A 14,456-nucleotide genomic window follows, 5' to 3' on the forward strand; every position below is an offset into this window, starting at 1 on the left:
TGCATTGTTCTTCTGGCTCACTGTCCAGCATCAGCAGGTCCACCCTTAATTATCTGTCTTGCTGTTACTGAATATATGAGGAAAGGTCCAATTATGGATATTTTATGAGTACTCTAAGTGATCTTGCCAACAAAATCCAAGCTTTAACATTTTATGGAGAAAGGCTATCTGGTTCAAAGAGACAAGTTTCCTAATCCTGTGTTTAATTAAATAATAAGTTATAGCATACACTTAGTATTATATATGTCATACAGAATATATTATTAAAATAATTTAACTCAAAATAATCAATTTCAGATAATCATGTGTTTGTGTGTAAATAGTGGAAAGAAAAATTGAAAGAATTGAAATTATGATTTTATCATAAACCGTTGATGTTCTGATAAGTATTTGACAATAGCATTACTTATCTGAATGCTAATATTGCTTACTTATCATGAGTAAAATCTCTGTTTACATTTCCCCTTAGACTCTGCAATTTCCAAAATTTATACATGGCTCTACTTCAACTCTGCCTCTGCATGATTTCAGGACTGTGTGTTGTAAAAAGCCCATAAATGAGCTTTTTCCTACTTTACATTTATCACATTGTTCTCTAAGATTTAGCATTAATGTCATGCAGCATCTTAGGGAAAAGAAATATTCATTCATCCTCTAAAATCCTGGTTTATTTTTCTTCATATTATAAAACATAGAAAACAGCAAAATCTCAGCCAAGGAGAAAGACTATAACTCTTTTCCAAGAAGGATAAATTTTCCCCAATTAATTTTATTGTCTACCCATTAAGAACATTTGGCCCATGAAAGTGGAATGTCTAGAGCTGAATTAGTCAACACAGCACTAACCACATGTGGCTTTTGAGCACTTGGACAGTGGACAGTAAACTGAGATATGTAGTTAAGTTTAAAATAAGCTTGCTAGGAAAAAGAATGTAAAATATCTCAATAATTTTCTCATTATTATGGATTGAGAAGATGTTTTGGAAGTATTGGTGTAAATAAAACATATTATTCAAAGTAACTTTACCTATTTCATTTCACCTTTTCAATGTGGCTAATATTTGGTTAATACTAAACATTTAATTTTAAACATGTGGCTTACATTATATTTGTATAGGACAGCACTGTCCTAGAGGAAATCCTAATCAATAGAAATATTTTAGTGGGATCTAGCAATTGCCAATCTGTTCACCTTAGTAATTAAATTAATATCTGCCAAAATTATTTATGGGGGCAACAAATATTTAAAAGTTGAATGTAAACAAAAATATGCAGAGCTTTCAAACACATCAATGTAACGATTTTACCACTCCATTGTGAATAGCAGGCCTATGTAAACTTTTTGCAGTTCTGGGAGGGTGGGGTATGTGCTCTAAATCCCCCAGTATTTCAATTTCCCATCCATAGTTATTTGGTAGCAGCTTACTGCTGAGATCTGGTTTTAATATATAAGCAATGTGACACTGGGAAAAAATAGTGCCCCAGTTTTTGGCTCCTTGATGAGTAGCTGTTTATCTGAAATCTTCTTAAACTTGTAGACTTTTAAGTATTTCCTAAGAGTTGGTGGCTTAAATTTACCTTACAGGTATATCTTTATATTTGTAAGACCCACTGCTGATATTAATTTATGCAGATTTTGAGCTAGACCATTCTTATATCGAAATGTCTGAGTGAATAAGATTTTAGGGAGTTAATCTTCTTAGAGTAAAACGAAAGAGGTTATCTAGTTGGATCTAGTGTGAACCTAGGTGAATCCTGACAGATTACCTTTTAAATTTGGGAAATGGAATATTCCTATTAAGATGTTGGTGATACATGCTTTTAATTATTGCTTTTTATTGACGTGAGGGCATGCTTATTTTTCAAGCAGTAGCTTACAAATTATCCAGGAGTAGAGAAATGAAATGCCAACTTATTTCTTTCACTGCCAGCTGAAGGAGAAAAAGAAGTGGACAGGGCTTGGCAGAATGGAACCATAAGTAGGCCAGCAATGTAACAGGTTATTTCAGTTAAGTCTGAAAGACCTACTCTTTAGAAAAAGTATTGGTATTGTAGAGTTTTTCTTTACATAGTTGAAAGAAAAGAACACATGTCTATAGGGTGTCATTGAGACTTAAAAGCTTAGATCAAAAAGAATATGTTTTAAAATAAATGTTTTAATATTCTCAGGTAAAACAAGTGGCCTGAGACATGAGGGCGTAAATTAAATTAATTATTTCCTTTTCCTAAGGTGGTGAAAGGTCTACAACCCAGACCCCGTAAATTCAGTCCTTTTGTACTATGCCAAATATCTTTACTATGCCAAAGTATCACTACAAAGCCCATATATGTACCTGATTCCATTCCTTACTCCTTTCAGTTTGGAATTTATTCCTGAAATTCAGTGATTTGTATTTCTTCTTCTGGGAGAAATTGCAGGATTAGAGAAAAATCATGCAGAAAATACAGAATTCCCACATTCCTATGGCTTTTTCTCCAGTATATTTCCTTTGTGAATATAACATTCAAAACACATTGAACTAAAGACATCCACAAAATGCCCACGGTTGTTTTTTCAAGAATTTAAAACTTCATGAAAAGTATGCAGTTATATTTTAGGGAATGTAAAATTCTCACTTTTGGACCTGCCCTAAGGAATCTCATTTTTTGGATAAATAGGATTACAAGCATGAGAAAAAGAGGCAGCATCAAAGAGATTCCTGAAGGAGGAATGAGAGACAAGGAAACAAACAATAAAACCCTGAAGAGTTAGAAGAGAAAACAGAATATGTAGTTTACCCAGTTTGAGATTACAGCTCAGAGCTGTGCTTTTCAGGTCATGTGTCCATAAGTAATTCATGAGTCATCCTACTTGAGGAATGCAGAGATCCAGTTGCAGTTGCCCTTATCACCACCCTTTCTTCAGCAGTCTCTGGATTCCTTGCTTGATTCCCTGGGTTCGCACCCCATAGACAATGGGGTTGAGGGCTGCGGGGATGACATGGTGGAGGACATTGAGCAAGACTGGCACATCAGGGGAGACCTTCTTCTTAGCCACGTGAGTGAAGACAAAGACGAGGAGAATGGTGCTGAAGAAGAGGATGAGAATGAAGTGGGAGCCGCATGTGCTTAGGGCCTTGGTCACAGCCCCCTCTGCCTTGAGTCTCAGCACAGCTCTCAGTATGAGGGTGTAGGAGAGGAAGATAAGTATGAGGTCAGATCCTAGCAGGGTCCAACCTCCAGCAAACTGGTACAGGCGATTGATGGTGACGTCATCACAGGAGAGCCTGGAGACAGACATACTGGCACAGATACAGTTCTCGATGACATTTCTTCCACAGTAGTAGAGTCGTGCTGAGAGAAGAGGGATTGGCACAGTAAGTAGGACATTCCTGGCAAGAACAAAAATGGCAGCCTTGGCTACAAATTGGTCATTGATGATGGATGGGTACCTCAGTGGGTGACAGATGGCCACATAGCGGTCATAGGCCATGACCATAAATGTGCAGGACTCCATGGCCAGGAAGCAATTCATGATGAACATCTGGAGGAAGCAGGCAGAGAAGCTGATGGGCCTGAGGTCAAACCAGAAGATGGCCAGGACCTTGGGGATGACAGTGAGACAGAGCACAATGTCCAGCAAGGAGAGGAGGCTGAGCAGGTAGTACATGGGCTCGTGCAGAGAGGCCTCCAGCCAGATGGTGATCAGGAGAGTGGCATTGGCCCCCATGGCCAGGAGGAAGAGGACGCTGAGGGGCAGGGACAGCCAGAGCTGCCAGCTGTGGGACTTGGCAAAACAGTTCAGGAGGAAGTCTGGCACCTCAGCTGAGATGGTACGATTTTGGGGTGTTGTCATATTCTGTCATATATTTCTACAGGTTTCTTTTAATGATCTGTAAATTCAGCATGAAAGTTACCTACTGACTCAAGATATGTGAAGACGGCAGAAGTTTTGTTTTACCAGACGCAACTTATAGATTGTAGTGGTTACTGCAGATTAGAGTATATGTATCTCTTTATTGTTTGTTTAATGTTAATGGGATGTATCTATCACTCTAAACAATATAGAGGACTAAAGTAATATGATTTGGGTTAATAGCAGTTATAGAAGTTTATTTATGCTGATGCAACATGGTGACCTAACTGGTACATTAAGAATTTCTTAGTTAAGAGGGATATTGTAAGTAGTTTGTGGAATCAATTAAATCATCACAAAATATGATTTTTAATGAAATAGACTAGAGTATTTTATATTAGTATATTATAGAAAACATCAGCGTTTACCAGTATGAAGGTTAAACATTGTTTCATGAAGATTGTGTTCACAGTTAAATATTTATGTGTGTGTAAATAGATATTATATGTTTACCTGGTTATGATATAAAACTGAATTTGTTACTATGCACCAGAAAAATTTGAAAGACATTCACTTCATTGAAAAGATTTAACATTATTTCATGAAAGTTTGTTTCAATTTTATATGTACACAAATATGGAAACATTAGTTATATCTATTAAGAGTAGACTTAATAAACACTGCATTGGTTATAGTTATCTAGAGGATAGTTCAAAGTTATGTATACTGATTGGAAGAAGAAAAACTATTATTTCTGTGACTGGTGAGTCTCCAAATTTGTACTAGTTTTTTGCTTTTTCGTTATCTTTCTAATGACCACAGGGTTTGCCATGTAAATTAACTGTTAGAGTATATCCAAATGAATAGCAGAGTCGGGCACAAGTAGGGATGCAAAGAAATTTCACTAGTCCCTGTGCCACCCTCTTTTGGCCTTTCAGCTGTATCAAATTTGCTCTAATTAGGAAATTTTAATTTATTATATGCAGAAAATAAAGTTAACTTTTAATTTGTTTACAGAGTCTTTTTTTTTTTTTTTTTTTTTTGGTAGATATGGGCTCTAACAAATAAATGCTTTTTTTTTCTTTTATTTCTTATCTTTGTAATGGTAAAAGTCCTAACATCCAGAAAAAATGATTTGAAAGGAAAAACTTCAATTCCGCATAGCTATGAGGAAGCAATCATTGTCATTAAAGAAGATGAAAAGTTGGTTCCTCTGATTACAATGTGTGGGGGTGATGAAGCCCATTTTTAAAGTCTTTTATATCCTTTCAGTTTCCCTTTTCCTTCTTGAATATAATGAGCCAGACACACACACACCACTTACCAGACACTGCTTCAGTGTTGCCATTTAATGTATTCAATCTTTTTCTCTGACATTCTGGTAGGCTCTACAGTCACAATATTGCATATGGAACTGTTCTAACTCTCAAGATGTAAAATTTCTCTGGGAAAAATGGAAAAATAAGAAACAAATGATAGGAGCAGTTACAGGGTTATGCGCAGAATATTGTGAGAGTGTAGGGGTGGGCTGGCTGATTCTGTCCTGGGGGAGAGGCTAGAGAAAAAGAATTTTAAATAAAATCATGTGTTACCCTCATTTACATTAAAGGTAAAGGATGCAGTTTCATCTCCACTGAATGTAAAAGAGACCAAGAAGGCCATAGCTTCATAAAGAGAGGGGTCAGGTCTTTGTGTGGTCACTGATCCTGCATCTGTTGTATCCAAACCTGTCTACGAAGGCAGAGGCCTCTGTTAAGGTGTTATTCTGTGGATTTGGAAACGATGTTCATCAAGTGCTTAAGAATTGCCTTGCTTCTTCCTCTGTAAGCTACCCAATAAATGGTTAAGTTAGATGTTAATTATCTTTGAAGCCCTTACTACTTGTTGGGAAAGGTGCGTAAATATTGTAGGACTTCATGCCATTTAATCATCCAGCATCATGTGAGTCATGTTTTATTATCACCACTTTAAAATGAGGGAATTGAGTGCTCAAATCAGTTTCTTAGTCTCCCACGCTATGCTATGCTAATCCTAATCTTGCCTAATACAGAGGGTTGGATTGGGCTGATATCCCTAACTTTACTGATCTTAATAAATAATTCTGTGATAATAACTTGCCACCTCAATATGCCTATAACAAGTAAAACAAACTTCATCGAAGGTACAGTTAGTAGTTCTGAAAATGGAATCTGGTAGAGGAGACATAGTTTCTGGTGTGGGTGGAGTAGATGGAACGGAGTCCGAATAACAATGTGAACCCGGAACGGAATGATATTTTCATAGCAATAGATTTGTACTTGTATTGTAGAGGTGCAGGTAGTATTTTTGTTTCCAGTTATGTGATTCTTATTCTGCAGATGTTTTTCCAGTGGTGCTCAGCTGGCTCCTCTCAGAATGAATATTCCACATCAGAGAGGCCCTGTCAGTCCCTGGGGCTGCTACCAAGAGGAGGGAGGATGGGCTTTCCTCCCAGGTGCCTTCCTCTCATCATCCTGATCCTCTACTTTCCCAAAGCAGGAGGTTCTGTGCAGCCTGAGTCTGCCAGGATAGTCCTTCCTACCTCATATGCAGAAGAGATTTAGATTATCTTCCTGTTTACTTTTCTTTTGCTAATAATAGGTTTATCAGTAGTGATATTGGCAATTTGTGATGAATTTGAAATATATTTTTTCATTTGTAGCTCATAATATTGAGAGGTAGGTAGGTCATGTGGACTATTTTAACAGTTTATTTTTTCAGATGGGTAAACTGTAAATTGAGTTTCAGTGATTGTGTCTTTTCTGCAGTTTAACTGGTAGAGTTCAAATGTGGGAGAAATAAAATTCCAAATGCTTTCTTCAAGCCTAATGTTATGAATACACCTGAGTTGTGTCCCTACTGTAATCTCAAAATAGATATCTTATTTGGCATTTTGTTTTATATGTTTTCTTCTCCTACCAACAATCCTAAAGGCATTTTTCGAGCAGGCTGGAATCTCCTATGTTTTTTCCACTTGCAAACCTGACTTCTGCTCCCTGCTCCTAGGGTCAATTCCCTCCTTAGTCCACTTTTGTATTGGGTCCCTTCTTACTGTTTGCCACCTAAGGGATAAATTAAGAATTCAAAGCTATCTGTATAGCTGGATCTTCTGACTTAAAAAATTCTTTTTATAACCCCATATCACCTCCCCCTAAATCTTACCTTCTCTTGTCTGCTGGTTTTCTGCTTTGCGTTGATGGAGTGACCTACTAAGTGTGAGAGATACTAGAAGTGGAAGATGTCTTTAATATAATAATCCATAGAAAATAACTTTCACCTTGAGTTCATGACCAAAGAGACATCTCAGTCCTGGGCACTATGTCCATTCAGCTCTGCCTTTCCCTCTCTTTCCCTTTGACTCCAGTTATAAGTTTGGGCCAAGAACCAATTGCTCCTGGGAAGCTCAGGACTGTTACACATGGTACAAGCACACTTAGCTTTGGACATATCCACAGACCTCTCACATTTTGCATTGTCACATTCCACATTTCCTCTCTAAACATCAGCTTCCTCTTTCAGTTTCTGTCATTTGTTCTTTTCTCATCCCATCCTTTATCCAACTCCCTGAAGCTTTATTATATTTAACTTACATTTATTACATTTAACTATTACAATTTACTACATTTTACACAGAACTGGCTCTTCCTTTATCATTCTTATATCTCTTTAAAGTTCCTACATGTTCTTCAATCCATAATTATTCAACAAGTTTTGAAGTTCTGCTCATCCCTAGTGATAAAGCATCTGGAAAGAAATTTGTCCTTCACCACTCTGCTGTCAATCTTAATTTGCAATCAGAGCTTTCCAGTGTCAGCGCATGGTTTGAATATTAGAGCTAATGGTTTCTGGTTCCAGCTATGGACCGGATGGGAAATCAGGGATGTTAAAAGTCAGAGACTGAAGAGGAGACCCTGTAGCCCAAGCTTTTTATCAGACTCTTGGATAGACTTCCAGCATATCACTGAAGAAGCACTGCTTTAAGAAGTTGTTGGGATCATCTAACAACATAGGATCCAGACAACTATGTAGAACATCTCTCCCTAGTATACTTTCAGACCTTATTGAGTACATGTAGGGACAGGTGGCCCATTGCTGTTCCAAGCATAATTACCTGTTTGGATGCACTAGCATTTAGAAATTCTTTAAATGGAGCTGAAATCCGCTGAGCTATGTCTTGGAGCCTACTGTGTGCCCTGTGTTCTCTTGGTCTCCTACCTCTGAAGACTGAATTAACTTCTCTCCCATGATCAAGCATTTGTAGGTAGATTCTCATTTCTACGACCCCTATATTTTCATATTCATGGTTGGAAACCACAAGTTTTTGTTACCTGGGCCCCAGATAACACACTTTACAATTCTCCCACCATACCTGGGAATCTTCCATGGACAATCTCTTGCTTCTGGGCCTCCCTTTCACTATGAAAAGGAACAAAGGTCCAGAACACAGGCTCTCATACATGCCTCTTGACCTACAAGGCAGTTTCTTCTGCTCCTCTGTTCAAAATACCTTAGCACCACTGAGTCAGGAATGGAAAGGAACACAGATCTGGACAGAAGAGTTATAGCGTCCCTATCTTGGTCCAACCGTCCCTCAACGTACCCTGTACATGTTTTCCTTCTCATACATACTTACAGAGAATGTGAAGCATGGGGTTTGCCTTCATTGATGTTGGAGCTCTGATTAGCTCTCAAAGAATGTGAGGCTGTTATAATCTTAGAGCCTCAGGGACCATGCCTTTTGGGAACTTCTTCGTGTCCACTCCTTTGTGCCCAAAGTTCTCCCTGGCACAGACTTGCAGACAGGTGACTTTTTCTCTGAAAGGAAGGTGTCCTGGTAACCAGCCCTTGGAGACACTGGCTATGGTCCTGTAGGCAGTAATTCAGTCTCCTGAATAAGGGATCTTACGTAAACAGTTATTTATGCTCACACTTAACATTTTCCAACTCTGTTAATCTCACTCAGTGGTACTCATGGGCTTCTTCCATGAACTCATTGTATATGTTCAAATTATGCCATCCAATGATTGATGCTTACTTATTATAACTCTTATCATAGTATTATTTTTTTTTTTTTTTTTTTTTTTAATCTTCATTTTATTGAGATATATTCACATACCATGCAGTCATACAAAACAAATCGTACATTCGATTGTTCACAGTACCATTACATAGTTGTACATTCATCACCTAAATCAATCCCTGACACCTTCATTAGCACACACACAAAAATAACAAGAATAATAATTAAAGTGAAAAAGAGCAATTGAAGTAAACAAGAACACTGGGTACCTTTGTCTGTTTGTTTGTTTGTTTCCTTCCCCTATTTTTCTACTCATCCATCCATAAACTAGACAAAGTGGAGTGTGGTCCTTATGGCTTTCCCAATCCCATTGTCACCCCTCATAAGCTACATTTTTTTTTTTTTTTTTTTTTTTTTAATCATCATTTTATTGAGATATATTCACATACCACGCAGTCATACAAAACAAATTGTACTTTCGATTGTTTACAGTACCATTACATAGTTGTACATTCATCACCTAAATCAATCCCTGACACCTTCATTAGCACACACACAAAAATAACAAGAATAATAATTAGAGTGAAAAAGAGCAATTGAAGTAAAAAAGAACACTGGGTACCTTTGTCTGTTTGTTTCCTTCCCCTACTTTTCTACACATTATCATAGTATTATAATGATAAATGCAGAAAATCTTTACAAAATTTTTCAGAGAAAATATGTGTTATTCAGAGAGAGCTCCTATAGCAATTTATGCTGTCGTAAGAGATTTTAAAATGGGATTTAAATATAACTCAATATTAGTTTAAGAACATGATTTGTTCCTTTATTTCTTATTTTAATTTTTAACGTTATGTGAATCAGTGACAGTCCTTCAGTTGAACACAATTATCATCACTTTCTTCAAGGCCTTATTTTGCTTTATGTTTATTTTTCTTTCTCCTGCATATCCCAAGGCTATTGCTGTTTCCTTTCCATTCTGAAAGCACAAAACCTAGTCTTTTAAAATATGTTTTTAATCTTCAGTAAGTTTGTTTAGCTATATGTTTATGGGATAATGATTTTATATTTAATTTATCAAAATGTCATCTGGTCATAAATCTGATGCTTTATTTATTTTCAGTCAACAGTGTATTTTAAAAATCTATGCATGTTCCTATGTGTACTCAAATTTAATATTTTGAAGACTGTTTAATATTCCATTATATGCATTATTCCATTTATTTAAGTAGACAACACAGGTGAACTATAATTTATTATTACCAAAATTACTAATTGTGTCAATATCTTTGTTCACCTCTCTTTTTGGACCTAGGAAGACCTATATCTAGAAATTGTTTTGCTGAGTCATGGGATATAAATATATTTCATGTTACAAGGAATAACCATTTTTAAAAAAAATATTTCCAAAATTCTACTACAAATACATAAAATTTCACTGTTTTTCACATCCTTGCCCCAACTTAATATTATCATGTTTTGGAAAATTTGATGGGTATAAAATAGTATCTCATTATTTTAGTTTGATTTTCTTCTGGCAACTGGGCATTCTTATACTATTAAACCATTTCTTGTTTTCATACTGTGAATTACTTATTCATATACTTTACCCTTCTTTTTCTTTTAATAATATTTGTTTTTCTTGACACATGTACAATCTCCTGGCATATTGTAAATATCACTCCCTTGTTGGTCTAGATATTGCTGCTTCTCTTCCAACTTGTCATCCATCTGTCAGTTTTGTTGCATGGTATCCATTATTTTGTTGGAGTCAAAGTCAGTCTCTCTTCTTAGATTTTCTTTTGGATAACTTTTAGGAAATATTCCACAAGGTCACATTTTTATGTTTATGTTTGTTTTAATTTTTCTTTAATAAACCTTTTCATCTTCTCTTTTATAGTAATGTATTTACATCTATTTGTGGCTTCTTTTGTTATGAGTCAGTACAGATACTCAGTTAGCATACACTGGTGTAGTCATACCAACTGTGAATATCCCAAAATAATTTGATATTAGTTTTATATCATCTGCTTTGAGCCCCCAAGTTCCCTTCCCTTTACATGGTCCCTTCTCCTTCTACCTCCTAGATGTCTCCTACATCCATTAGGTAATGGGTTAATGTCTTGCAGAGTACAGCCCTTCAGTGTCTAGCTCCAGTGGTATGGCCTGATTATCTTCTGATTGGTTGGGGGAGATGCTGTAACATTTATTAAATATTTTGAATATCACTCCTCTGTTTGTAAGTTAATTATTGATCTTTTATTTTCTTTTATATATAGAGAAATAATTGATGCTTTCTCTACTTATTTGAGATGCTAATTTTTTTATATACCATGTCCTCATACATGCGTGTCTCTGCCTCTAACCTGTCGTTGGTGCATTTTATTTAACTATCATCAATTCTACAATATTCTCATTACTATTGCTTTGTAATATGTACAAACTGCTACATTGAGTTCAATTTAAATTATATCCTAGAATTTTTAGTTTGTGCTATATTTCTATTTTCCACATATATTTCATAATCACCATCACTTCTGCCACGTTCTCTGAGCTATGGTCACTAAAGCCACCCCTGATTCATAAAGAGGGAAACTGGACTTCAGTGCTTAATGGAAGGATTCTCAAAGAATTTGTGGCCATATTTAAAACTACTATTTATATGTAAACTTACCTTTTGTTCTCCATAGTATTTTGATCATTTTAAAATTGCTCCCCTGACTTTCTTTTGTGTATGTTTCTATGCCTTTATTTTCAACTTCTGTGAATAATTTGGCTTCATTTATGTCACTTGTATATAACAAGTAGTTAAATATTTTTACATTTTATTTCAGTCTGTCTTTGATCATCATGAGTTTAACTCATTTACATGAATTATAATTTACTGCAGCACCAGAGGTATTTTCTCAACTTTCATACCTGCCTTTCTTTCCTATCTTCCTTTGGCAGAATAAAATTTCTTTTTATGGCCTGAATGTTATAAAAATGATGGTTTCCATCTCAGTGTTTAAATCCTCTTGAAATCTATGTTTTAGGTATGTAACAGGCTTTCATCTTTCAGGGGTTTCTATCTCCTTTCTTATCCTTGGTATTTATATTGGCAACATCTAGATTTCTAGTCCAGATTTAAATTTCAGTACCTTTTTTATTTTAATCATAGTTTATTGCCTTTATAGACAACAGAAAATAACTGCTGTTTGCTATTTCTGTGTATCAAAACTCCTTCCTCTTTACTGGAATTACTTCAGTGAATTACTTTTTCCAACAGTAATTTCAAAGAGACTTAGTGATTGGCAACTATCAAGCATCATTTGGAGAAGAATATCCTTAATTCACTCTTATATTTAAAAAACAGTATAGGTGAATAAGAAATTTAAAGTTAACAATTTTTTTCTTTGAATACATTGAAGATTTTATTTCTTTTTTTTTTTTAATCTATTGTTTTTATTGAGAAGTTTGATGTCGCTCTCATTCTGTTTCTTTGTAGGTGCAATGGATGCTGAGGTTGAGTCACTTAGATACCTCTTCAGAACCAAGGCACTCCCTTCCACAGCTGCCTTTAACAGTTCACAGCTGAGTCTCTCCTGAGGACTTGCCTTGAAGGAAGCCACTTCGCTCAAGGTAAATCCCCTGCTTGGACATCATGCATCCAAAGATTGGTTGATATGGAAGTATAGAGGCTTGGTTCCCTAGCCTAAATGAGACAACTTAGAAACATACCTCCATAGTTGGTATAGGTGTCTGAGGGAGCTGCCTCACAGTACAACTTTCCCTCCATCCAATTCTGCTTCCTTTACCCAAGAGGGAGGGCTTTTCCCAAGAGCACTTCTAAAATACCTCCTGCAAGCAAACATCAGAATCTTAGGGTCTGTTTCCTAGGGACCCCCAAGACATAGGTGATCTCTATGAATGCTTTAGAATGGACTCTTTCCTTCTGATATTACTATAATATATCTAGGTGCTTTTATTTTTTAAAATCCAATTTGCCTCCCTATAACACCTTTCAATATTCAGCATTACATATTTTTTTTTAATTAATGAGAAATTCTCCCATTTCAGTTCTTCAAATATTTCCCCTTCCTTTTATTTTTTAATTTCCTTATATGGCTCTTATTAGATCAAATTTACTCTTTTACATCTATGCATGTTTTCTCTTAACAATTAATTTCCTCCTTGTTCTTTCCATCTCTTCTGACCCTTATTTTATGCAGCTAAGGAAGCTCCTTCACCTCATCCTGGTCATTAATGTTACTCAGGAGTGTTTAGCTATTCACCTCATTTATTGGATACCCTATTTCAACTCTTTTATTTTTCAAAAAAACAGATTCTTCAGTATTACTGAATGTTAGCGCTTTGTGTTTTCAATATCTCTGAGGATATTAATCCTTTTATTTATCTAACACATATTGCATTTAAGTGCTTAACACTGTTAATTTATCTGTACTATAATTGTATTGTGTTTAGTCCATTAATTCTGATATTTGTTTAGTTCATTGCCTTTATTTAATAATGCTTACTATTTTCTTGTTTTTTATCTTGTATTTCCTTAGGACTATAAGTACTTTGGTTAGTAAAATGAATCTAAGTGTGGTGGGAGAGAGGGATAAAGAAGCAAGTCCTAGGCAGTGAGTCCATCCAGATGGGTTTTGTGATTTTCACACTTTAGAGAAAGAGCTTCATTTTAGTCTGGGCTTTAATATTTCTTGTTTCCTCCAACATAGGCATAGCAGCTCCTCGGTTCAACATCCCATATGCCTGCCTAGTACTGCTCTTGAACTTCTGCTAAATCTAATTACATAGACCCCAGTGAGGACTACAGAGGGCCTGGTCAGCTTGCCTGCTTGACTTTTACAAGCACCCTAGTCCTGTCAAAGGCTCTGCTGTTTTATTTCACCTCAAGAGCTGCAGGGATAGAATGGTATGCCAATGGGCAAGCATGGAGAGAAATAAAGGTCCAACCAAAAATCTACTCCCCTCATCTAGTTCCTTTGCTGTTGATCTCCTCCTGCTCTAGGAGGTAGAGACCAATCCAACTCAGCCTTCTAGAGTTCAGCCTCTTTGAAATCGACATACCCAGGTTTTAGAGGCATGGTGGCAGGTGATATTTCATTAAATGTTTTTTTGAATATATTGAGATTATCATGTGTTTTTTTATGTTAATGTGGTGAATTATATTTATCGCTATTTGAAGTTAAACCAAGCTTGCGTTCCTGGAATAAAGCAAACTGAATTGTGATGTATTATCTTTTTTTTAATTATAGTGTTCAATTTGTTAAAATTTTAAAAATTCATTTGCATCTGTCTTGAAGGATATCAGTCAATAATCTTTTCTTATAATGTATTTGTTATGTTTTGAAATAAGAATAAAGGTTGTCTCCACATGTGAGTTGCAAAGTATTTCTCCTCTACAGTTTTCTGGAAAAATTTGGGTAGAATTAGTATTATTTCTTCCTTAAATGTTTAGTAGAATTCACCAATGAAACTATCTGGGCCTTGTGGAAAGGTTATTAACTACAAGTTGAATTCTTTGATAGACACAGAGTTATTCACATGATGTATTTTCTTCTTGACAGTTTTGTGTTC

The 14,456-nt window shown here is 35.8% G+C and overlaps 1 protein-coding gene and 1 long non-coding RNA gene across 2 annotated transcripts in view; one reads left to right on the forward strand and one right to left on the reverse strand.

The window, feature by feature from the left end:
* The window catches only part of LOC119537716, a 50,822-nt gene extending 36,633 nt beyond the window's left edge, over positions 1–14,189 (forward strand). The window contains exons 2-3 of the long non-coding RNA XR_005217455.1: positions 12,361–12,494; positions 13,595–14,189. This is a non-coding gene — a long non-coding RNA (uncharacterized LOC119537716). The remainder of the gene's footprint in view (positions 1–12,360; positions 12,495–13,594) is intronic.
* On the reverse strand, positions 2,888–3,835 carry LOC119537701 (olfactory receptor 56A3). The gene has a single exon (XM_037840243.1). It carries the CDS (start codon positions 3,833–3,835, stop codon positions 2,888–2,890), a length of 948 nt encoding a protein of 315 aa, XP_037696171.1.
* Positions 14,190–14,456: the final 267 nt, after the last annotated feature.

The sequence above is a fragment of the Choloepus didactylus genome, chromosome 6, assembly GCF_015220235.1.
Source record: "Choloepus didactylus isolate mChoDid1 chromosome 6, mChoDid1.pri, whole genome shotgun sequence".
Taxonomy (NCBI): Eukaryota; Metazoa; Chordata; class Mammalia; order Pilosa; family Megalonychidae; genus Choloepus; species Choloepus didactylus.

What these genes read in the sequence shown, in the direction of transcription:
- LOC119537701 (XM_037840243.1), bottom strand. Translation starts at nt 3,835, where the DNA reads ATGACAACACCCCAAAATCGTACCATCTCAGCTGAGGTGCCAGACTTC.